Source organism: Seriola lalandi, unplaced genomic scaffold, assembly GCF_002814215.2.
Source record: "Seriola lalandi dorsalis isolate HSWRI2012SDOR001 ecotype SW California unplaced genomic scaffold, Sedor1 jcf7180002054816, whole genome shotgun sequence".
NCBI classification, from domain to species: Eukaryota; Metazoa; Chordata; class Actinopteri; order Carangiformes; family Carangidae; genus Seriola; species Seriola lalandi.
The window spans coordinates 253,065-279,280 of record NW_019525369.1 but is presented as its reverse complement, the minus strand read 5'-3'; the positions used below and the strand labels follow the sequence as shown (position 1 = coordinate 279,280).

General features: G+C 42.2%; 1 protein-coding gene across 1 annotated transcript in view; it reads left to right on the top strand.

The window, feature by feature from the left end:
- LOC111669744 (receptor-type tyrosine-protein phosphatase N2-like) overlaps positions 1–26,216 on the top strand; it is a 234,607-nt gene that overhangs the window by 87,959 nt on the left and 120,432 nt on the right. Inside the window, exon 11 of the mRNA XM_023426189.2 lies at positions 602–681. Coding sequence (XP_023281957.1) covers positions 602–681 — 80 coding nt within the window. The remainder of the gene's footprint in view (positions 1–601; positions 682–26,216) is intronic.

Below are 26,216 nucleotides of genomic sequence, written 5' to 3'. Positions count from 1 at the left end.
GGTGGGGGTGGAGGGTGGGCACCTTCCAAAGCACCTTGAAAAACAACAGAGATACCTCTGTGGCCCCTTCCTGCCCGTGTCGCCGTCTTCTTCTTTCCTTGTGTCGCCGTCCCACTTTCTGTGCCCCTCAATTTTCATCTACACGACTATATATGCGTTGCAATTACCATACGTCGAATCAAAATGTAAATGCATCATAAGCCAGGCTGCTGGAAATGCATTCGCTTGTCGGAAAATCACGTATCAGAGCGTCCCTCTTGTTGATGGCCAAAATCTTCTCATCCCCCCCAATCCCCTTCTCTTCATTTCCCAGCGTGCTTAAATGCCGGCGGGCACATTACATTGAGATTCAAGAGGTTATCTCACAGTGGTGATGGGGATTGCAACAGCCTAAAGGATCGCCACAGGTTAAAGCTTTTTTAAAAATATTTATTTATTTATTTTTCCAAGCGCACACGTATGGCTGAGCTTTAATGAGCACAACTGCTTTTCTCCCTACGTCTGAAAAATAAAACCTCATCGCGGTGGAAAATAGATTCTGAGGATGTCTTTTGTGAAGCTTTTAACTCTGTATGTGTGTGTGTGTGTGTGTTTTATACAGGGTGGTGGGCCCCGCTGTGACCTTCAAAGTGAGGCCGAACACTCACAACGTCAGCACCACAGATGTGGCCAACGTGGCCGGTAGGTTCTCCTTGGCTGAGTAATGTTGTCTTTATACTGACAGAGAAAAAGACAGGCCATTATCATTGGCTCGCTGCTGCACCTGAGGCCCCAGATAAACGTTTTTCAAAACTTATGACTCCTCAGTTTTTCTTTTGTTTTTTTTCTTCTTCCCTCTGAGAATCATCTTATACCCACACTGGAACTTCATGGCAAGTTTTTTCTATTCCTTTGTGATGAGTTTGGTTTTAGTTTGGATAATTCTTTTGGTATTGGCCCATTTTGAAAGGAAGCCAGCAACAAAGGAAGCCATGTTTGGCTCCATAATGGAACGCCATCGGAGCGTTGGATGTGTGCCTAAAAGAACTAGCAGGAAAGAAAGAGACACCAGAAATTGATTGTGTTTGGGAAACGACTCAGTTCATCAATGCATATGTAAATATAAAAGTAAAAGTCGGTAAGGTAGAGTTTTCTTACAGTCTTTGTTGAATTCAGTTCACTTAGCTAATAGGCACAAGCAGCTATTGGGCAAGCTAGCTTGTTAAGTCAGTGTTAGCTGACTTAACAAAACAGCTAACAACTTAAAAAGGGGATTGGAAGCAGCACAGAACTTTTTGAACAGCCCCACTTCACTATCACACCAAACTGCCACTAGTTTACACTTTAGTCTGATTTCTCACAGTCATGCTCCACCCCAAAAATATTTCATCAGGAAATACATCACATTAAAGAAATAAAGATACAATGCAGCCCTTCAATTCAATTTGGCATGACTACCAAAGCTGCCTTGTGTTAAATATGTCAGCTAATAATTTCTGAAATGAAATCCGAGGACAATTCCAGTATGACCGTCATATATATCATTATAATATCCGATGTTGTTATTTATGAAATAAAAAAGGAGGACAGTTCCGGTTTCGTGTATTTTGACCATGGTAACTGTTGTATTGTAGAAATGATAAAACTCTTTGCACTCTTAACAGTTCAAGATTTGCTCACTATATTTGTAGATTATATGGTAGCCTACAACTACAAGCTACCTACGTCCGGTAACCCCGCCCCTGATTCTGAGCACGGGTCACCTCCTGGCTTGAATAGATGTTTATGGTTATGTAGTGGATTCAGAAATTTCTAGCTGAGTTCTGCACAGCAGTTTTCTCTAAAACCAGGCGAGCAGGTGGTTAGTGGTAGAACAAGGGTGATATGAAGCCGCTATAGTGAGCAAGCGCAACTTGAGACATCTGCCTGTTCTTTCCATCTGGTCTGTTTTTAATTAGTTATAATTAATAAAAATGGGGGCATTTCCGGGGACAGCTCCAGCCAGGAACAGGCCACCAAAACTGGGACTGTACCTTGAAAACGGGGGCGTCTGGTCACCCTAAGCGAATGTACTACCGCCCCAGGAAGCCCAAAATGGCTTACCCCCGCAGCAGCAGTCTGAGGCTGAACTTGTGATGAACGGAGCTCGAGATCCAGCTCGACCTCTTCAAAATCTCACTGAATCTGATTGTTGTTTTGTTTTTTTTTTCCGTTATGAATTAGCTCACACTCGGCTGTGCCAGAACACAGCTGATTGTGCTCACACATACTGTGAGTGATTGTAAGTCATTTGGAGGAATAAAACATGATTCACTCACTCTGAGTTTTTAAAGTTTCGCTGATTGGAGAATGTTAATCCAAAAAACAAAAAAAAACAAAGTGAAGGGCACAGTTACATTGAACATACATATTTGGAAGTGGTTGACCCAGTGGTTGACCCAGACTAAGGAAAGTTTATTGTGAACAATCATCTTTGCTTTAACCACCTAATCTCATCTGACTCATGTTTGCCAAGAGAAACATATCCAGTGAAAAACTGGAACACAGTAAAATGAAAAATACTAAAGCAGCACTCCAGTATCAAAAGAGACAGATGAGCAACAAAGGATAAATCTCTACATGCAGGGTGCAGAATAACAGCAGCATCTCACAATAGTAGTGCAAAAAACATTTTGTAAAGGACCTTTGTAAAGGATTCAATAAGTAATACTCAATGAGACAGTGTTAGTCTTTGTTCATGGGGTTCTTAGCATTATATTCAGTGTGTTTACATGCACTCTTGTATTTCAGGTTGTTAGACTCTCATTGTTATGGTTCGTGTGATTTCAGAAACTTGGATAAACCCTAATCCTGGTTTTTAGAAATCCACATATACGAGCTGCAGTATTCCAGATAGATGAGTAAACATGCTATCAGTGTTCGTGTTCGCTGTCTGCCATGTGTGCAGGTGTATAATAGTCGATGCAGGTGTATAATAGTCGGTCATAACAAAAAATGTTATGATAAACGTATGGTACGTTCTCTGTGATCATGTGGCGAAACTAAAGCCAGCTGAATGCATGTTCCTCGTAAACATCATATTGGGATTGTGATCAAAAGCAGGACTCAAGAAAGATTCAAAACCAGGAAAATAATATGGATGTGGTCTTATTCATTGGGAGGATTTTGTCTACCACCTTTTTTTTTTCCATCTGAAGCAAATGACGACAGTTCCTCAGCGATTCTGTTCCAAGATCCTCCGAGTCAAAATGTCTCAGACCTGCCTGTTCTGTGGCACGCAGAGGGACTCTGTAGTAATCTCTCAGGTGTGTGTGTGTGTGTGTGTGTGTGTGTGTGTGTGTGTGTGTGTGTGTACCGGGCTACAGTGTGACTCACGGTAATGAGGCGAGGGTGTTGATGAAGTGGGGAATAAAGAGAGGAGGAATGTTTGCCATTAGCCAAGCTGTCAGTCCAGTGAGAGAGCAAGAGAACTGTCCTGATATTCCCTGGGCCCAGTTCCTGATACACAGACACACGCACACATACACACACACACGCACACACACACACACACACACACACACACACACACACACACACACACACACACAGAGGCTCCAAATCACCTGCACTGGGAAATTGGCCCTGTCAAAATAACTTACATGAGTAGCTCACTGTCTGTTTTTTTCCCGACATCTTATCCCTGCTTGATAATTGCAACCCCACCTCCTTCACACACGCACACACTCTCACTTTTTTTGTCACCCACCCACACGCACACACACACACACACACACACACACACACACACACACACACTCTGTGCTGATTATGCAACAGCTTCTCTCCTGTTTTTAAGTGCTATTGTTGCTGTCGGCTCCCGCTTGCTGTGCGGGGTCACGGATGAGCCTCGATTGTTATTAATGCAAACATTTGACAGAACGTGCTCGAAATGAAATATGGCGTCCTCTCAGCTAAAGTGCAATAGTGTGGGCGGGCCGTCTTTAAAGTGTCGTTTGTCATATTCAACTAGAATATCAATCCATCCCAAAGCGTACATTACCCCTCCCACCCCCCCGGCTGGGGTTTATAGTGCTTTTCTGAAACATTAAGCTTTACACGGCCATTGTAACGACGACGTTTTATCATCATTTAAAGCCGCTTGGCAGCCGATGCCAGTGAGTGGACGTCCGTCGCCTCTGTCACAAACTTGTGTGTTTGGGTGGAAAGCTCATGGCAGCTGTGTTAAAAATAATTCAGTTTTATTTGATTCAGTCTCCACGAACACATCAGTGAGACGTCAGAGAAATGTTTAAACCAGGAGTTATGCTGGAGGAACGAATCAGATTCCGGAGACTGTAGTCTGCCGTGCTGTCCAATCATATGTTTCTAATATTCAGGAAATTTGTCAGTGAACGCGACATCACAGCGGACAATCCATTCACATAAACACACAAGGCCTGTCAAGTCTTCATAGTCACTATTTTTATTATGTATAAATATTATATTTATTAATATTCTCAGATTTTCATCCCATATTTTTGGTTTCATATTCTTTAATGTCATTGATACTTTCCCGAAGGGCGTCTCATAATTATTAAGATAAATGTAGCTATACAGTCTTTATAGAGGTCTGTGATATTAGCAATAATTATGTCCTGTCCAGGGTGTGCCCCGCTCTCGCCCAGTGTCAGCTGGGATTAGCTACAGCCCCCCCCCCCCGGCAACCTTAAAAGATAAGCAGTACGGCTAATGAATGAATGAATATGGTAAATGCAATAATTATTTATACCATATACATCTATATTATCTATATTATAATTATTATTATCAGTAGTAGTAGCTCAGAAGTAGTTATGAGTAAAATTTACATATAAATGTGAGTAAAAGTACTTATTATGGCCCATCTGCTCTTTTATACTGTATATTATATTATTGACCTGATGCATTAACATGTATGTAACATTTAAATGTTGTAGGTGATAAAGTAGGGCTCAATTCGAACCTCTTTAGAAATGATTTGAAATTTATCTTTATCTGTTTTTCTGCACTAATGGATCAGATCTAAAGCTGATAATATGTTTGTATATAAAATCTATAGTTAAAAGTATAAAGTACAAAGTATAAAGTAGTCTAAAACACACGACTGGAGTAAATATACTTAAATAAATGTGGCTATATATTTCTACTGTAATACCAAACGTGAGGCCAGTTGTGGCCGCAGCCTCACAGGAGCCGCGTCTCCTCCTAACACCGGATCGATTGTGACCCCGGCCTCCAGGTGCCACAAGGTCCGATTAATGCAGCCAGGCCTGCCAGACCCGGTGCTGCATTTTAAGGAGCGATGTTACCACTTCTGTCACGCGCGCACGCCCATTGTGAGGGACTCCGGGCCCACCGGGGGCCATTGTCAAACGTGGGGGTGGATGTCAAGATGGTGGGCAGCGAGGTGGTGACCCCCATTGTCTGGCCAAGGGTGGGCGGGGGACCCAGAGGCTACTTCCAGCGGTGCGTCACGGCCGTGAGAACGGGACCCCGTGAATAGGGCCGCGGGTCAGGGTCAGGATAGCGGGCAGCTCAATTAGCACTTCAAGCAGGAGGAGAGCAGCTGAGATACTCTCGTCCCTGCACCGTCTGTTCCTTCCACGGCTACGTTTTTATCCCACCAGCACTTGTTTTTGCATACATGCTAATCACACCTCTCAGTGTGAAGATAGTTGCTCACACATGCTTGAAAGCTGTCCACTCTGGGGACCATTGGATGATTTGGACAGTTGCTGCCGGTGGCGGTCACTTCCAGACCGCCGCCGTCTTTGCTCCCATCGGTTGCTTCTGGTGTTGAACTGACCGGTCATTGTTATCAGCAGACAATAGCCGGTCGCTCAGTGAGTTGATGTCACTTCTGAGGTTTGATTTGTGTGTTGACATGTAAATAATTTGCTTGCAGAGAGGTCACTATCAGTTTAATAAGTTAAAAAGACATTGTCCCGCCCGGAGAGATGGAACCAGAGAATGTGTAATTTACATGCTAATTAATGGAATATCCCTTTAAAAAAAAAAAAAAAGTGGCGGGAAATGCTTATCATTCCTATCCAGTTCACATATCAATCAAAGATTTTAGAGCTTAGTTTTGGTGTGTGTGAGTGTGTAGGAGTGTGTTTTTTTTCCATAATTACCAACAAAATCGCTCCAAAAAATGTTTTGAATGTTGCTTAAATTCTGTTAATCAGTTGATGGGATTTACTTTCTGTGTCTTTGGGCCATTCTCCTTCTGAGACATCCTTACATTTTTCTGATGACTCCTCAATACAAGTCCATCGAAGGCATCAAAAGTCGCACAGCTCTTCTCGTCTTTACAGTGCTTTGTGCTGCTTCAGTAAAGGCAAGATAGTGGAAATACTGTAGTTTAAGGACTAAAGTATCGTATCTTTAGGAATAGTTGTTTAATTTTGATGAACTCATAAAAGAGGAACAGGCGGATGTTCTCTAAGAGAGGACACGTACACATCCATAAATACAGAGCATCACTTTACCAAAAAAAGTCAAAATGAACTAAAAGACGGATTGGGAAAGCAGCTTGCAGACGTTATAGAATATCCACCATGTGAACACAATGAAGAAGGTTGTGAAAAAGTAGGTTTTGACACAGGGCCTTTATACATGAGAGGGCCTCAAGATTAGGTAATAAGGCTGGACCTTGTGACAGGTGCCTGGTTTGCATGTGAAAACCTACTGACCGAGCAGCAGTAACATCCAATTGTATTCATTTTTATTTAATTTGTATAGCACCAAATCATGACACACAAGATCTCATGGTACTTCACAATGTCAGGTCAAGACCTTACAATATTATAGAGAGAAACCCCACAGTTCCCACATGCTGGGTGACAGTCGAGAAGAAGAAACCTCCACCAGAACCGGACTCAGGGTGGGCGGCCGTCTGCTTCCACCGGTTGAAATATATTCCTGTGATGTTCACGTGTGATGCATTCATATTGCTTATTTATAAAGTCATTCACATCTTGTTATTATTACTAACAGCTTGTGTCTCCACTGATCCCATGAGAGCGAGTCATCCGTTCATGCTGTTTGATGCAAAAAAAAGAAAACTACTAAATTAGAATTTCCCATTGACTTCCCTTTCTACATGATGATGAAGCGGCCGCTCAGTGAAGAGTGTGAGTTGTTCAGTCGCTGCATCTGGAGAGGAGGAAGCCATGTCGGACTTATTCCTGACAACTGCTATCTGTCTGTCACCGAGCTTCAAACCCGATCCTGATGACCAGGTGGACGAAGGGCTTAAGTTACTTTTACAGAGGCATCAGTTGCATCTGGGCCTTTTCTTTCCTCCCTTCGACTTTTTGTCTCCTCGTTTTCTTCCGTCTGAGTGGATTAGCATAGATCTCGTACGCTGACAGGACTGACCTTCAATGCAGCTAAACACTTGTCAAAATGCCAAATGTAATTACTGAGCTCTTTAGGTCAAAGTAATGTGTTTCATCTACCTCACTTCGCCCCGTTATTGATGTGCAGGCCCTCCGACCTCAGACTGCAGTCGAGTCCTCCCCCCTTCCCTCTCGCGGCTCCTCGCATGTGTCGTGTGTTATGGCAAAAGTGAGGAAATGTATGCGTAATTATGCCTAAGTAATGCGGTCAAATTGTTATCTGTGTGGACAATTTTGTGCGTTGCCACACTGCTAGATGTCTTTGTGTGACTTTGTCAGCCTATACGCTCTCGGATCCTGTGATTACGGACAATTTAAAGTTATCTGGCGGAGCTGCAGAGTGCTTCCCTAACCCTGCCTTTCAAAAGTCGTCATCATCATCATCATCATCGTCATTGTCGTCGCCATTAATGTTCTTCTGTAAATTGCATGCCTGGAAATTGTCAACTCTGTTATGCCACCTTGACATCTACTGTCTCTCAAGGGAGCCTTTACTTATCTTGTAATTACATTGACAGCTGACTATAAAAACATATAACTGCCATCTTTCTTTTTGAATCTCAACTTCCTGTTTAGGTGTTGAGTAAAATGGAGATGATGTTTTCCAAAGCGCCTCTGCTCAGATATTATTTATTCCTTTCGGTGCTTCGCACGATTGCTTCATGGTCAGATTTGACAGCCTATCCATACGCGCCGTCATTAGCAACGCCGCTGACTGATTTTGTGTCATCGCCGTCCCTGCGTGGAACTCCTTTAATTGTTCCCATCGATTGCCGGAGTGATTGCATTGGAAACAGTTCTGATGTTGAGATCCATCCAGCGATCTCTCTCTGTGCCCTCTGTGCAGGCGAAATCCATTTGAGTTAACTTCATTTCAGTTCACCCTCGCTAATCAGTTTCCATCGCACGCCGAAGGCTAATCGATTTAAGAAGTTTTCTCGCACCTGTAGCTAAAAGAAAAAATCAAAATAGTGGGGAGAGAGAGGGAAGAGGGGTGTGCTGGTGTTTAGTGATGCAATTTGCTGTGACACCGTGCAGCGTTTTTTATCTCTTCACCTGTCGTCATAGCAGAGCCAGAGGCGTTTTGTGAATTGCAAGATGCACCATCTGAGCTTTAAAAAGCCCCCCCAACACACACACACACACACACACACACACACACACACAGACACACACACTGTCGAACCAGAGTCACCTGTAGTTATTTTGGTCCGACTTCAGAGAGAGCGGAGAACTGTACGCTGTCCTCTGGAGCTTTGCGAGCATCTGTGAGTCCTGCCGTCGAGCGAAGCTGAGGGATGGGAGAGAGGAGGAGGGGGTGTGGGGTGGGGGGACACAGGTGCTGTGCCGAGCTCGAGTTTGCACAGCGGTGCAACGTGATCCCTGAGCCAACCACGCAGCCGTCCTGCCAGCCACTCAGCCAAGCAGCCAACCAGCCGGCCTGATTTCCCCCGTGCTGGCACTGGCCGGCTGGCACCGCCAACCCTTCTCTCCCACTCCCGCAGCTGGCAGGATCTCTGCGAGTTGGCCTCTGCTCCTGACGTTCGCTGTGGGGCTGGCAGACCTCTCCCAGATGGCCACCTTGTAGCAGAGCTGGCTTCGCGCTTGCATCACTTTTGCATCATTCCTCCAGCTACAGGGCTGCTGTGGAAGGAGACGACTTCTGTCGGTTGTGCCGGGGCATTTTCTGTACGTGAGATGTGGGAGTGCTAAACTCTGCTGCTGCAGCTCTCACACTGCTCAACCACGATTTGTCATTTGTGCTGTTTGTGTAGCTGCTCTCCAGGAAACCAGTGACAGCTCCTGGACCAGAAACAGACAGATAAAAGGATCTGGTGTCACAGTCCTGAATCCATGAATACACACACACACACACACACACACACACACACACACACACACATCAAACATACACACACTAGAACCAACACTGCTTTTTAATTTAAATGGAATAGACCCATAATAACCCTATCTTTTACAGTCAAAATGACGGGACAGTGTCAAGGTGCCTCTTGGCTTCATATTTTATTTATATTCTAATTTAAATCTCACTGTATGACCCATAATTTATATCCCACTAACTTTGTAATCCCAGCTGAATGGAAGAATGGACCTGGACCTCCCCAAAACTTGTTAGTACTAAGATTGAATAATTTAATATACATTTTTTAAACTGCGGTGGATGAAATCATCTCATAGAATTTTCTTAATATCCTTAGATTTAATGACCATGTCTGTCTGAGGACTGCTCCTAATTATCACTTTTTCATCCTCACTGTTTTTTAAGTTTCCTCGCTGCCACAAAGTATGACATATGGTACCTGAGATATCGTTGAAATATTAAAAGACGGTTTCGTGGCATTAGAGAACATGGAGGCACTAAGGAGGTTTTCTCTGTGTTGACAGGGAGGGTAACTTTGTCCTAAGTTCGTATCTCTTTCTGTTCTTATTGCTTTAAACCACTATAGTAATAGTAATGAAATCCACAATAATTTAGCCTTTATGTACTTCAACTCCAGAACATTTATTAGAGGCAGGTCTTCATGTCTAACTCCCTCTGTTTGATATGTAGAATTGGTCACAGCGGTATTTTAGTACCAAGCCTCGTTTTTGTCGCTCTTGTTGTCATGTGTTACATTTACTGCATTACGTGTGAACACAAACTCAGCACCTGTAATCATTTCAAATTTAAAGCCCTTTAGTGTTGCAGCGGGCAGAAGCCCATCATTTCGACAAGTGTATTGTCTCATTTCTGGTTGCTGGTGTTTCTCCACATGCTACATTTACCTACCTCCTGAATTTCCGAGGCTGCAGTTCACTTACCTGAGCACAGTTTTTACCATGACATCACCACTAAACAATATGCTCTCCGTCTTTGTAGCGGTAAGCACTTTTCTCTTGGCGGGAGGCGAGTTGTTTTCTTTGCACTTTGACTGCAGCTCAGACTTTCACCACGGTCGTGTCCTCTGCTGCAGTTATTACAGACTCCTAACTGAAGCCGCCTGTTGCTCGCTCTCTCTCGGCGGCCCCAAGGAGGCCGCCTGGACCCGGCAACTCATTTTTAGCCATCTTCAAGGTGCCTGATGAGATGTAGAGGCAGACAGCTGGATTGATTGGCCCCTCTTGAGCGCACAGGCCTTGATTACAACTGCACTCAAGTGCCCCCCCCCCCCCTCTTCCCCTCAATTTCTCTCTCCCGGTCTAGGTCTGCCTTTCTCCTCTCAGCCTCCTTATCTCTCCCTTTTCTCATGATTTCTTTCTCCCTACAAAGAGACAGAGGGTGGATAAAGGGAGAGAATAGAAAAGACCAGAATGACTAACGAAGATTTGGCTTTGCGTGGTGCTGCTTGCATCGGAAAGTAGAGCAGGGTGAGGAAGGAGCTGCCTATTAAGAGCCGGTTTGAGATGAAGTTGGAATCACATTTGGATGTGAGAGAATCAGATTAATATTTCAAGAACCGAGCTGGGAGAGAGCTGATAGTTTACAAAATCTGTCACTGGCTGATTTTTAGTTTTGAATTTGGGCATGCACTTCCTGTCTGTCCCATAAATTCAAAATATCTTGCTTGTATAAACATTGTGAGGCAGGATTGTTGCTCCACAAAGAGTCTTAAACAGATTATTAAGGCTCTGCATGTTCCCCCTGTGGACTGTCTCTGGTGGGTGGAAGTATTTTGTTATTTTGGCTGTAATCTAATCCTTTTCTTTAATTAGAACCACAAGACATTTAAAGGGTCAGTTCACCTGCATAATACTCATGTTTTTTTCACTTTACCTCTACTGGTATCTATATGAGGATCATTGAAAGAAATACAGCCACAGATTCATCATGTAAAGGTGTTGGCTGGCGACCTGTGTCTCTGCACAGATAAGACAGTATTAGGTTTTAGTTTATGTGCACCTGCAAAACTATAGAAACTGCACCAAGGGAGAAGAATCTGTGCCAGTGACAAAGTGAAACCCCAAGGGGTCTTATAAACCCAATCACTAGCTAAAACAGGAATATGTCGTTCTTGTTTCTGATTGACTGTTGTTGTTTGCAGTCTTTAAAAGGCGCTGTATGTCTGCACACTTCGATTTATCCTTCTTTAGCCCTCAGGGACTAAAATCGTACTCAGTAATTTTCAGTGTCCTGTTTATCCTATGTAGGAAAGCGTGTCTCATGTGATGTCTTCACATGGATGAAATTACAGATATAATTTGCTGGCTGATATTGTCCTGCTATAGGAGTATTATAATATTTTCTTTTTTCCTTAATATCAACGAATCTCATGGAAAGGCCAAAACTAGCAATTAATTAATCCTTCTGCCAGGACAGTATTTTGTATGTATCCAAAGCCTTTGTGTCATAAAGCCCTATTCTTACACTGTGGTGACATACACCATTCACTAGAGCTACAAATCTGAAATAATCCGCCAGTGAAAATAGTCCGCAACAAACTTACTACTGTTTGTGTTTGGTTTGTTGAAGGGAATCTTTTCAGCTTTTCCTTATTTTCTGTCATATATATGATGTTACGATGACGGATGTCCATATTAAGCATGGCCAAAGTTCCAGATAATGAGGTGAGCACATGTAAGAGTAAAGTCCCTGTGAGATGAAAGCTCAGGTGTCAGACTGCTCTCAGGTTTACAATGGTTCTCTCTATGTCCGTGTTCATTTCTTTATACGGTCATCTGCTCCAAGCTCCACTCGATCTATCAAAACAGTCTACTATAGTATATACTATAGTATAGCATTACAGGCATTTAATGTGCTCCACCAGACAAATAACTGATTATGTAGTCATTCGGTGAAAGCAGAATAACATTAACTAGCAATGTTAGCTTTAGTATTTTCTGATGGCAGACATTTTCCACTTCGGTCGGCATGTTATCACATTTTCCACAAGTATTGACAGACAGAATTGTTATGTCACACGATACACAGATAATAGGTGTAATATTCACCGGACAGACATCTCCTGCTGTAATCTTTGTTGGTGCTGTCCACTCTCATGTTCTGGATCAGATTTGGACTCCCAACATTTACAGATGAATTTGAAACGTTGCCATCAATTATTTTACGCTACTTAGTGGTTTACTTTCACTTAGTTGTGCTCACAAGCTTAATGGCGCTCGCTGTTGTCTCTCGGCAGGCCTCTGGACATTGGCCAATTAGACAAAAGCCTTTTAGGCTTTTAGGGAGGGGTGCCTTAAAGAGCCCATTGCCTGTGTCAGTCAGAAGAAGAAGAAGAATATTGCGAATCCAGTCCTTTAAATTTTGAGTATTGGCAGGTCATGTTATCCACTTCTGGAAGAACAGAGGTTCCTCCCTAACGCAGATGTAGAAAATGATCTGAAAGAACTGGCAATACGTTTAGTCATGAAACTTTTTTTAGTCATTAAAAGTGATTTTTATTTCTGAAAATTGCTGAAGACCATAACTGTTTAGTCCAAAGTGTAATATCTTGACAGCCATTGGATGGAACACAATGAAATTTGGTATGAACATAGAGTACATGGTCCTCAGAGGATGAACCCTAGTTACTTTGGGGATCTCCTGAGTTTTCACAGACTGTGCCTAAGTCAAAGAGTTTTCTAATGCAAACTTTAGTTTATGGTAGGATACTTCTAAAACTGATGATCAAATGCAAAACTTCCTCTTTAGGAGCCTCTTCTGTTTCTATAACAAGAAAAAAACACAAGTTGGACCAGAAACTAAAGCTGAAATATAGAAGAACTTTATTTTCAGGTGATAAATCAGGGGAACTGAATTCAGTGGGTGAAGTGAAAATTTAGTTAACCAAAAACAGAAACAGCCACTTTAAATGGGATTAAAATCTTCAATAATGTGGGTCAATATTTAAATCTCTGGATGTCCTCAGATAACATTAGTCCTCTGTGAGCGCGACTCAGTCTATATGAGTTATCAATATATTCCTGCAGCAGTGTGACCACGATAAATAGCTTGTATTTAAACATTGCATCTGATTCTGTTGAGTTTGTGTTTCGGATCAGAGATTGAAAACGAGTTATATTATCTGAGCGGGACAAGAATGTTTCTGTGCAGTGTTCAACATCCTGATGGACACTTGTCAGCGTTTAGCTCGTGTTTGTACCTCGCACAAGTGGAGTGCTCCTCTACTTTTCATATCATATCATTCTTCTATTCTGAGGGTGTGTACCGCCATGTTGAAATGTCCCTCACCGTTGCTGTCAGTGTACGTCTGCTGCACCGTGTTTCATGTAGAGGAGAAGTGAGAGACAAAGGCAGTCGAGAGCTTCAAAGGCTGTGGGTGACATTTAGCGCTCAGTATCTTCAAAGACCAGGCCCTCTTTTGTAGTTCTTCTTTTTGTGTATAATTAATATAGCCCTTCCTACGGATTTTTCTCTTCTTTCTTCTTTCTTTTTACCTCCTTTTTGGAACTGGATTAGAACAGCAGATTAAGGAAGTGCACCTTAATTTTCAATTTGCATTCGGGAGACTTCAAACCCACAGCACTGCTGACGTGATTTTTTTCCAGGTGCATGCGTCGTTGTGTAGAGGAACAGGGGGTTGGGGGTGTGTAGCTGGTATGGTCACATGATCAGAGATTGCTCTGTAACTGGAAAGTGTCAGATTTAATATGAGCAGAATCTGCTTTCTCTCGGAGGAGGACAGTAAACTTCCATTCAGAGCGACGTCAAGCATGTCAATGAATGCCTAAAGAAAGTACATGAAGCAGTTAATCTCAGACTGTATGTAGCCTACATGTTATCATATTTTGTAACATCAGGTAAAAACCATCAATTAGTATTTCATTTGATTTCTCGGACATGATTTAAGATGCCTGTTTTGTGTCTCTGTATGCAATTTGAAAACACTTAAAGGAGCTATTTGTAAGTTTTGCTATAGCTACATAGTTAACGTTAGCATTAACAGCTGTTTACTTACCAGTGAGTGCAGCATCATACTTCATTCCTTTATCCTCCAAGAGCTGTCTCTAGTGGTGGAAAGCAACCTTTATGTTTCGCTTTCATTTCTCACTTCTTACTTCTATCACTTCTTTTCTTCCGCTGAAGTTAGCATGCTAACCAGCTAGCCCCGGCCCCGTCACTTTCTCATAGCAAATCACTGGAGCCACCAATCTGCCCTAAGAATACAGTGCTGCTCAGAAGGCATATTATAAGTATTGCATGTAATATAAAGACACCAATGGCCAAAGCTCTTCATCACCTGCTCCTGGCAAGAAAACTTTTTTGACAGCAGAGAACAACTTACAAAACTTACAAATAGCCCCATACACATTCTCAGTGTTTTCTTTGAAGTTTTGATATCCATAAGAACATATATTTGTGGTTTTAAGCACCAAAAATCGTCTCAATATAGTAATCTGTATTATAATATATCTCCTCTCAGGCCTCTAAAGATGAGAGTGAGGAGCTGCACATTAACACATACTTTATGAAACAGATACCGAACCAAATCCTGAGAATTAACCATTTTTGAGCTTGTGTTTCCACCACTGTGGTTGTGGGAGCATGTTTGAGATGATATTCTTTTGTGATTGTGGCAGACAGCGAGAGTGAAAATCAGATAAAACACAAAACACATGGCATCTTTGAAGAAATTAGTCCAAATCTGTTGTTTGTCCAAAATGAGGGATGAGGGATGAGTTTTGAGGGCTTAGCTAATGCTTTCATTCCAGCTGACTCACACAATTTGCTCAAGATAAACTCTGGAAAAATGGATCAACTAAATGTCTGTAATGTAAAGTGACCTCCTGTTCTCTTCATGATAAACCATGAATATTAATCAAACATAAATTTATAACCAAATTGCCCTTTCGGTATTTTTCCAGACATCTATCTGCCACAGACGAACCTGTTTTTGCCACCGAGCTGAGGACTGAACCACGGTGTACATTACTGTGCTCATTTCATGTTAATGCGCTGAGTATTTCCCTGCTGGAAAGGGCAAGTGCAGATCTGTCAGGAAAATTGAGAAGGTTGCTTTTGCCCGTCGGAGTGATGGGAAAGAATGAATTATGTATCGACTGAAGTAGAAGAGAAGAACATCAAGAGCATCATTCCCAGGAACGGGCTCAAACACAGGAGGTCGTAGGGTTGTATATCCTGGCCAAAATCTGATAAAATACATGAATCTGAAATGATGTTTGTTCAACAATGAGATGTCCATCATTTTGAATAGATGACATCCCAACAAAATTACTGTTAGCACCAAATTCAACCAAGTATTGCTGCCGTTTAAACGCTTACAGGTTATTTTCTTTTAACCACAACTTCCGTTTTCTGTGAAGGAGGAACCACAACCTACTACAGCCTCCTTTCACCTCACAGGGGCAAAGTGTTTGCTTCTCAAAAGATAGCTTTCGAGTGGCGTATCCCATTAAACAATCATTTGGTGATTTGAGTGTCAAAAGTGATGTCTGGATGTCCAAGTTAAAAGCAAATTTGGTTGAAAACAATGTCTGTTTTTCAATGTGAATGACTTCCTAACTGCATGTCAAAGAACCATTGAGAGAACAGTAATATGTTATCTAGACATCTGAAAAAAATGTGATATTTCAATCAGTGTCAGCCCAATTTTAACCAAGATGTCTAGACAGACTTTTGACTTGCAAATCACCAAATCATTTCTATCTGGGATCATTGTGTTTTCAGGTTGTCCGTCCGTCTCGTGAACGCGATATCGCGTTTACGCTTTGAGGGGACTTCTTCAAATTTAGCATTTTGGTGGCCAAAGGTCAAAGGTCACTGTGAAAATGAAGTGATGAGATTTCATATCCAAATAGTCAAATGTCAACTTCACTGTGACATCATAATGTTCTGTGAAAACACTTCTGGCTAGTATTCAACTCTGTAACTCAGGAGGGAGAGATTGTGTCCATATTTCCTGTAACTTGGTTGGTTGGTTGGTGGAGGCATACAACCACGAGGCAGGAAATTTAGTTTTAAATCATGTATTTATTGATTCATTTTGCTTTTCAGGAAATAGATAAAGGTAGACTTAATGCAAAGCTACAAACAGTGAAATCATAACAACAAGAAGATCCACTCACTGTTTGTTCACTTTACTACTCAGATACTGCTTTTTGTTTGAGGTAATTATATGTATTACAGAAAAGATCATTGCGTGTTGTTGTTATTGTATGGATCATACTGTATCAGCCTACATGATCTGCACTCTTCTTTATGCTGCCCTATATGTATATGTGAAAGTAACCATGAATGTGCTGGATCATCTTGCATGTGAAAAGAGATTCTTATTGAAAATGTAAAAAAAGCTGCTATTGTTAGAAAAACTAGCGCTCCGCTGAACACGACAGACTGATTTGCATCTCTTTAAATTACATTCCTGACATGCAGCTTCCTGTAGTAAAGTCAACAATGTAATAGACCGGAAAAGGTCGGGGTGCTAACTTGCCTAGAAACTGGAGGGTGGTGGTGGTGCTGAAGTGGTGGGGGATTGATGTTGGGAATGTTGCTGTCCAAACACTTTGTCTAATTCTACTTGTCAACAGACAGGTGAGAAAATCACTGCGAGGGTAATAAGATTGAGGAAAGTGTTGCATTAGCACCTTGAAGTGTAAATAGCTTCTTATATTGCCTATTAGACCCAGATAACCTGGCAAGGTGGAGGGGGATGGTGGTGATGTGTGCATGTGTGGGTGTGGGTGTGGATGGGTGGGGGGTGGGGGGGTTCACAAGAAAGCATATTAGCTGTGTCAAAACAGTCAGAAAAATCACCAACTCTGGAGAATATAATTAGGAATCTTTTTTCTATCCCTCTTTCTGTTTGTGTTTTAATCTGCTAGTGATGAAAGACGGGTTATTTGTTTCTTCAGCTGCATACTCCGTGCAATATCCTGTCACCCTGGCTGCCTGCAAAAAGAAATATCTGCCATCCCTTCCCCTCCCTTCGCCTCCTCTCCACTCTTCTCTCTTCTCCTCTGGGTTTTGCATTATAAAGAGATTTCATCTCATCCACCTTTAGCCAGGTCTTGCCTTTGATATTATTTATTAGCGCCAGTATTGAACAGTTCATGGAGCTAGCACCTTGAATGGGCCCCCTCGTCGTCTTCTCCCCACAATCAATACTGTTCCACATTACATATACATCAGCTCAGTGCAATATCGCTCGCTCTCAACCTGCAGCCTAATTAAAAAGATAAGCGGCTTCGTTTGAAGCCCGCTTTAATAGGCCGCTGCCTTGTTTCTAGGAGTGAATATTGAATAGAATCATGACTTTGGTGGAGATTTAGTTCATTTTGTATAGATTACTCTGACACGATGAAGGGCTTGAATCTCTGATGCTGTCAGGTCAGGATCACATGGAGCCGCTCTGCGTGGTTCATATTCCTTTACTGCAAAACCAGGACATGACATGTATGACTTTTAGTGGGTAAAAGACTCCTGTGAGATCTCAAACTCCACTTTTAATTGTGGGGAAACTTGGAAATTTATTTTCATACTGCGTCGCACCATTTAGGGGATTACATAAAGCAGCCTTTTGGAGTTCATATAATTTTAGTTCAAAGGGGTTACAGTTTTAACTGGTGCTATAGCAGCAAGGCTTTAGGGATTATGATGTCAGTCACTCTATCTGAGTCCATGTGTTCTTCTGTGTCTTCTGTCACTAAGAACTTACACAGCCTATACAACTTATTTGCATTGACTAATAGGTTTTGGAGGAAACACAATGTCACCCAGATTACATAATAGAAAGGTCGTGCTCTCATGGTCAAATTAATAAGTCAGTACTGACTCGAATGAGGCGACATCTGGTGCCAAAAACAGGTGAAGATTTCAAACTAACTAGCATAAACATTAACATGCTAACGTTAACATCATAGCATCCTGAATGTAAGCTGTTAGTTTTCAACCAACTCTCATAGGGCATAGGGCATTTACCTGCAAGCTTGTCTGTGCCACACTAGGTTAGCAGTAGTTCAGTCTCTAGAGACTGTCAAATAGATGAAGCAAAACACCTTGATAAACTGAAAGTGTATAGTGGCCACAGTAACCATCACACCACCTACATGTTTCTTTTCTCTCTTGTACAGTCAGTGAAGAGTAATACCACAGGGAATTCCCCTTCAGACGCATTATAAAGTATACTCTGCTATGATTAATATTTTCTTTAACATGGTTTTCCCACATAAAAAAGGGTCTGGAAGCACATCTATGTTTACTTCCTAATTGAATAATTCTTTATCAAGTCTCGGGCCCGCCCACCTCCACTACTTTCATTAGGTTGACTGTTTAAAGAGCAGGAGTATCAAGATTGCAGTGGCGATTGCTCTAAGACTGCAAGGGAAGCTCAGCTTCCCCTAAAATGTCAACAAATTAATTGGTCAAATATGTGCTGTTGTGTGTACATTTCATTGACTAAATATGCGCTAGAACACGTTCATCTTTTGTTCAGAATCAGCTGCTTATCACAGGTAACCAACACGACTTCTTCTCATTCATCCCCGCAGCGCCACAGAGCTTTACACAGTGCAGACGCCGAGCGTCTCCTGACTTCAATGGGGAGGCATAGAGTGGGTTGTTCCACTGCAGCGAAACTAGACGGTCATTGGATAAATGCTGGGCTTTGTCCCGCCCATCGGACGCTCAGCGTCTCTTGGGGTCTATGGGACAGTGGGCTGGCCCGGACGCTCGGCTTCTGCATGATGATTAGATGATCTGTCTGAGGCTGAGTCTCTTTTTGATTGACAGTGAAATGAGCGAATCAGCGATCTTGAAGTATAAGCATCCACCGGAGCAGTTTTCAAGTTTTTCATTCCGTTGTTCGGAGTTGATCTGGAGACGTTACTGATCCTCAGCGACTTTGTCTTTGTTAAAAACGACTAGCGTTGTGTTTGGCGACTCTCTTCTGTCACTCTGCGAATTTACATATAAATAAACTGACACATTTTATGATGTAGGCCGAAAAATGAGCTTCCCCTCCTTATAAGACCAGCAGCCGCCACTGCAAGATGGTTAGCGTTAGGAAACATCAGAGACTCAACCACATGTTTGAGCCTCAGTCAGACGATTAAGTGTTTGTTGTGACCAAAATTAGCGACTAACAGACGTGTCAGAACAGTAGGCTAAGTATAGTTAGAATCTTTTATTTGTAGCCTACAGTATATGTCGATTCTTAACTTGTTAGCTTGTCTGGCGGTGGTCAACACAGCGTTAGCGGTTGTGCTAATGCAAAGTCTTGCTTTATGTACTTATAATGTGACACGTTTCTTTTGTTGTCCCCCTCTTCTAACACCATTGCTGCACGTTAGCAACATTAGCATGTTTACAGTAAGCATATAAGCAATCCTACAATACATTAACATTAGCATGCTACTGTTAGCATTTTAGCGTACTAAGGATAATGTTAGCATAGTTCAACCTTACTACTGAGACAAATGAAGTAGAAAATGTAGAGCTGAGACTTTCTATAGTAGTCTGTCTCTTTTTCATCAATCCAATAATTCGCTTTTTTGCGGCGTAATTATAATTGAAATGTCACAGGGCTGTGAGCTTTTAGTTTTGGTAGTCTTTACATTTAGCGTGATGTCTGTCACACAGTGGCTCCTACTTTGAAGCTATTTTATTAATAGGAAAATGTATAAAAAACTTGATACCATGGATCAAATGTTTTAAGTGCATAATGCATGGGCAAGATGTTCACTTTTTACACTGCAGTCATTATAAAAGGTGGCATTACTTTGTTTGAAGACAAACTATTTTCAGGATTTTCATCTACATCAAATCCATTAAAACTATAATAGACTGAAGGATTGAATAGCTGCATGTGTAGGTGGGTGACTCAGTCGGTTAAATTACTTCCTTTTAATAAAAGCTTTCACTGTCATAGACACACTGGCCTCAACTCACATTGTTATGCAGCATGTTTTAGATGCTAATATTGTGTAGCCAGCCTTCCTCAGGCTCTGTGCCACGTCTTATCTAATGTCTGCCTGGTTTGGCCTTCATTCGGCCTCCAAAGAGGAAGAGGAGCAGAAGAAGAGCAAATTGTAAAACTGATAAAAGATGTGTGAACTGAATTTTTTTTCTATGCTTCCTAGACCTTGATGTAAGGTTAGATATGGCGTGAAACGCTCTCTGACTAAACAAGGGGTACATTTTTCTAAACATTTTAATGCCAACGTGGAGCGATTAATGAATATTAAGAAACACAAAGTCATGGTTTTTAGAGGTTAGAGTGAGTTGGCGCGGGGCTGAAGTGGGGAAGGAAAACAACAGAGGGATGATGGGAGGTAAAACAGGATGTCACTCAGCAGGTACTGTGGTTGCCAGATACTGCCTTGGTGGGTTTTAAACTGGCAACCTCAAGGTTTAACTCCCATGATTCACATGTAATCTTTCAGTGATCTGACTGTGGTCCAGCAGCAGACAGTGCAGAGGAAGAACAGTGCTCATTCTTCAGGAAAATAACAAAGGGAGGCTCAGCCTCCATACAGCATCCTCATCAGCTGGAGGAAGCAGGTGTGTGTGTGTGTGTGTGTGTGTGTGTGTGTGTGTGTGTGTGTGTGTGTGTGTGTGAGAGAGACAGATACTTGGATACACCGCCGAAGCCACATTCCTCCAGACGCATGGCCAGGCCATCGCATCCCTGACTACCAGCTGCTGAGAAAGAAAGAGAGTGCTGCCTGACGCACACACGCACACACACACACACACAAAAACACACACACACCACTCCCATTATGGCTTCCTGTCTTTTCACCAGCCAAGTGCACATGTGCACACACACACACACACACTCCCTCTTTCGCTCCACTGCTGGCTGGCATACGCCCAAGTTCTGCATAATGGCTCTGCCAAGGCAGATATGTTCACCAGTTAACTGGCTGCTGCCATCACCACCCGCATCCAACACACACACACACACACACACACACACACACACACACACACAAAAATGCATAGAGAGAGGTGGGGATTGCCTCTGTTGTAGTGAAACGGTGTGTAGTTTGAATCCAACAAACTCTGTTGGCATATTTGGGAGGAAAAAAAAGGTGCAAACCTCCAACAGTGATGAGTTATAGTCACAAACTGGCAGATCTGTAATCTTCCCAATGGGTCATCATTTGTTTTTTTACCATAATAATAGTTGTTTGCAGCAGGAAATCAAATGTCAGACATGACCAAGAAACTAGAAACTAAATTTTCTGCCCTGAACTGAGCTTCCTTCATGACGTTATATCACCCTACAACAAACTCTGCCAATCAAATGCTTTAGCTTTTGGTTGGGGTAGGGTCAAGGCCAATACATACTACAAAAGTCTTTCTGTTTCCTCCATTCTCTGTGTTTGCTGCTGAACCACTCTGAGACATGTGCGTACAGATGAAAGACAGTTTTTAATTTCCAAAGAGTATATTTCTTGCTCTCTTGTAAGACCTACTTCCAGACTCCCCCACTATGATGACCAGCTTCTTGCGTTTGAGGTTCTCTTGTGACATGATGGACAGCATGTCATTTGATCTCGTCCTTGTTCTTTTTACATGTACAGCACTGTGCATGATTTTTGGCATTTTAGATGTTTAGATTCATCTTCATTATGCAGTGACGTCGGGGAGGCATTTAATCGGTCCCAAATTCATCCTGCAGCCGGACAACGAGCCCAAACACACTGACAGAGTCATAAAGAACTATCTTCAGAGGCAAAAACAACAAGGAGTCCTGCAGCAGATGGTCTGGCCACTACAGAGCCCTGATCTCCACATCATGGAGTCAGTCTGGGATCACATGAAGAGACAGGAGAACTGTGGCAGCTTCTCCAAGATGTTGGAACAACCTACCTGCCAAGTACCTGAAAGACTGTGTGCAGGTTAACTGAGGAGAACTGGAGCTGTTTAAGTTTTTCATGGCACTATTTTTTAAAACATCCTCACTCTACTTTTAGTGCTTAAGTTTTACTTTATATAGATTGTACTGTATTTGACTTGAGGCCAGGGGCTGAGGTCAGGATCAGTTAATCCCAGCACAGAAAGAGGAGAATCAACAGCATGGACAACAACAACATACAGTATATTTACCTGCTCCTAATATATGACATCTTGCATGATGCAAATGACTGTCCTCTCTAGACAAAGAAGAGCTGTGGTCTGTTTTTTTCAAATGACATACGTTCACATTTAGTGACAAAGGTGGAACCAAGACAAAAGTTTTGCATCCTTACACTCATCATTTGTTTCTTTTAACAATGAAGGAGATCTTTCTCTAATCTGAACCAAGTAGTTTTAGTTGCCTGAGCTCAACCAGAGCAAAACCATGGAGTTGGCTGATCAGAAAACCACGAGTCTTTCTTGGAACTGTCATATGGACCATTTTGGAAAGTGCACAACATGTTTTTTTCCATTGAGGTGTAGGGAAATTCCTCTGTAGCAAAGAGGTGCATCCTGACAGACCCACAGGCAGTTATCCCCAGCAACAGCCACTTGTCTGAAATACTGTGATCAAAATGTGTCAGCTAAATGTAAAGAATAAATGTACAGCTGTAGTTATCAGGCTGAAATATTGTTGCGGTTGCAGACGTTGTAATGCTGACACCTCTGACACTGATGAAACCTCTAAAGCATCCTGATACAATCGTAAACTGTCTGCAATTTGCTGCACAGGTCACATTTATATTCTGCCCAGCAGACGTTTTAGAGGTCAGGAGGTCAGAGAGGAACTGCCTACATGCTACAACAACTTCCCTTTAATGCCCTGAGATCAAGCCCGTTAAATGAGGTCAGCCGCCGGGTCACGTTTGCGCTTCCTTCGTCGTCCTCGTCCGGCCTGGCCGAGACCCTCAGATTTTCTCAGAGTCTGTCCGAATGTGAATGTGATATTGCTGATTTTTTCCGGGGTCACGGATCAGAAGACATCAGCTCTGCTCTTCCCCTCCCCCCACCCACCGCGGGGATGGGCGGGTTACCGGCCGCCGTGGCTGCAAGATGTTCGCCGGATCTTGACGGACACAGTGTGTGATTTGCAGCGACAAGCGTAACAAATGTCGGTAATGAGGTCACCTTGGGCTCCAGGTCTGCGTCCGACTTTCAAACCTGATCTCTCTCTCTGTCTCCCACACACACACACACATACACACACACACTCACACAAACACAAATGCAGCTCCAGAGAAAATCACAAGGCACTGAGAGCCATCTGAATGAAAATGAGGAAAATGAGACTCAGGAAAAACAAGAGAGTCAGAGGAAACTCTTATTTAGAAACCAAATATAAAAGTACAAAATTCATGTTTTGTTATGTAAAAAATGAAAAACGGGGTTAATACAAGGATAAAAGTGCAAAATGCACAAATGGACCTCAAATATAGAATCAGAACCTCAGGATGCATCATGATGAGTCAAGGTCTGATACACAGAATCCATCTTTATCATAGTTTCACAAACTTTAAATACTTATAGAAATATATGAGCTTTCAACTTTGGCTAGGAGCACAGCAGCATTGCCACAACAAAGTCAGAAGGGACAGTCAGACAGTTTATCCACAAGATCTAAACCTATTTATCCCAAGTTGAAAATAAAAGTGCGCCAGTTCACATTGTGCACAACATCTGTAGTAATTCACAAAAAAATGGTGTATGTGCACAAGAGAACAAATACGCAGTAGCTTTCCTCTGTAGCATCGTGCAGCTTGATCACGGTGGTTTTACGTGCGTGCGTGTGTGTGTGTGTTTGTGTGTGTATGTGTATGTGTGTATGTGTGTGTGTGAGACAGAGCAGACCTCATGCACACAGCTCAGTACAGCAGTGTCAGATCATATAAGAGGACTCGCCTGTCGAAGGGCAGAATGCAACCAGGAGCTTCTCTGGAATCAAACAACAGTCAGCTCAGAAAAAGCAGCACAGGAGAGAAAGAAACATCTTCGGATAATTCCCTCTAAAATATCAATTTTTACATTCGCACATAACATTTTGATGTGATATGATTGAGACAGTCGTGAATCAAAAGGTTTTTAGTGCTTTTTGCAAGGCACCAGACAGGTGTTTCTGTTATTCCGTCCACCCTGTCTTGTATGTATCAAGCTTAAAAATTCTCCTTGTTTCTTTAAATGTTATATGGGAAATCAGTAAGGTGAGAAACCTTCATATTTTGTACATTTAGTTTGTTTCAACCCCTGCTGCTCTGAATATTTATATTTTACTTCAAATTCTTTTAAAAACCTGATCATGTGTCGGCGTCACGTGATCCTAACCTATTGTTTACCTGCACTGCCTGTACGTAGCTCTGGTTTGAGTCTAAAGAGGCCAAAATGTAAGGAGGAAGACCGAGCTGAAGGAAGAACTGCATCCGTCTTCTAAATGATAAGAGAGTGCATTGTCCCAATCATGATTATAGAGGGAGTTATGGAGATGCTGAAGTGATTGTGTTTTGGTTTGTCTCGCCCACTTGACTTTGCACTTTGTTCTCTGCAGCCTCATGACAAGCCTGAGATGTCAAAGACGTAAGCTGAAAACTCTGCACTCATATTTTAGAAGGTCAAACCTCAGTCATACTCAGATATCAGAGTGAATTCATTGTTTATGTGAAGTAAACACGCAGAGATTTGCTTTGGAGACATTAATAAAGGACAATGAAGGGTCACATCACTCAAGGCCGTGTGATACAGATCCAGATGGACAGTAAAAAGACAATAAAACAATAACTGCAGATATCGTTGCAAATTTACATTTAATGTGGGATTGGGGTTTTCCTATGATTTTATATATTATTCCAGTTCATGAAAGTATTACTGTAGTGAATACTTGTGATGAGATTGTTTAGATTCTCGTCTTTCATTCACTGATTACGGCCTTAACTAATGATAACTTCAGTTTTATTGAGTTGAGCTGTTACCAACATAAACTGACATTATGTGAGACCTGCAGTTTGTTTTGATACTTTTCCACAGACTTTTTCGTCTTGTCTCTGTACCTTTATGAAGTACAGTCATTCGGCTTCTGGCAAATTTTTACTCAAGATAAAATATAATCACAACGTTGTGAGAGCCTCTCTGTCAGAACTTCTCCCAGGAGAGCCTAAAGCCAGGGTGTAAATAGCCACTGTGGTATAGATATATCTGGGTGAATTCAGTTAGCGCCGCCTTGATTGAACCTGAATCTGTTTGTTTGTGGCGATTCACAGGTTTTTACAGATTTTTGTTTTCCGGAATTCACTTTCTGTTCAGTCTGAATGAAGTTAATAACCATTTATCACATATTGTCACCAATTATCACTGATTTAGTTGATTTAGTAAAAGAAATACACCACCAATCAGGAATAAAACCTGCATCACCAACGTCTGTTTTAAGGCTGTGTGAGGTTTTTTCCTTCCTTGAAATCCTCTTTTCCTTTAAATCCATCTGTCCACTGCAAACTCCTGATGGTCCTTACCTGCCTCTCTGTCATCTTTCAACATAGAAAAGACAACATTAATGATGGTGAACTCCTTCATCCCCGTACCTGTTGTTGAAACTCAATACCTCTGAAATTGCTCAGCCCTGCAGGTAAAAGCCAAGCCTCGGATACACTGTAGGCTCTGGGGAGAAGGAATATCTCCCTCTTATCCTTTGAATCTGTCCCACAGATGTAGCTTGAGTGGGCGCTGGCAGCCTAATGCCAGTTTACCCACCGGTCACTTCCCTGGCTTTTTTTTTTTTTTTTCAAGTCTGCTAGCATGGCGAACAGCCCAGGCTTTGGCAGCATTTCCTTTTTTTTTACGCCGGAGGCTGCCCTTTATTTACAATCTGAACTCTATCGTTCAGGCTCCTGAGATGGACTGCCGGTGTTCAGTCTCCCTCCACATCACCTCCCTCCCTCCTCAGCCTC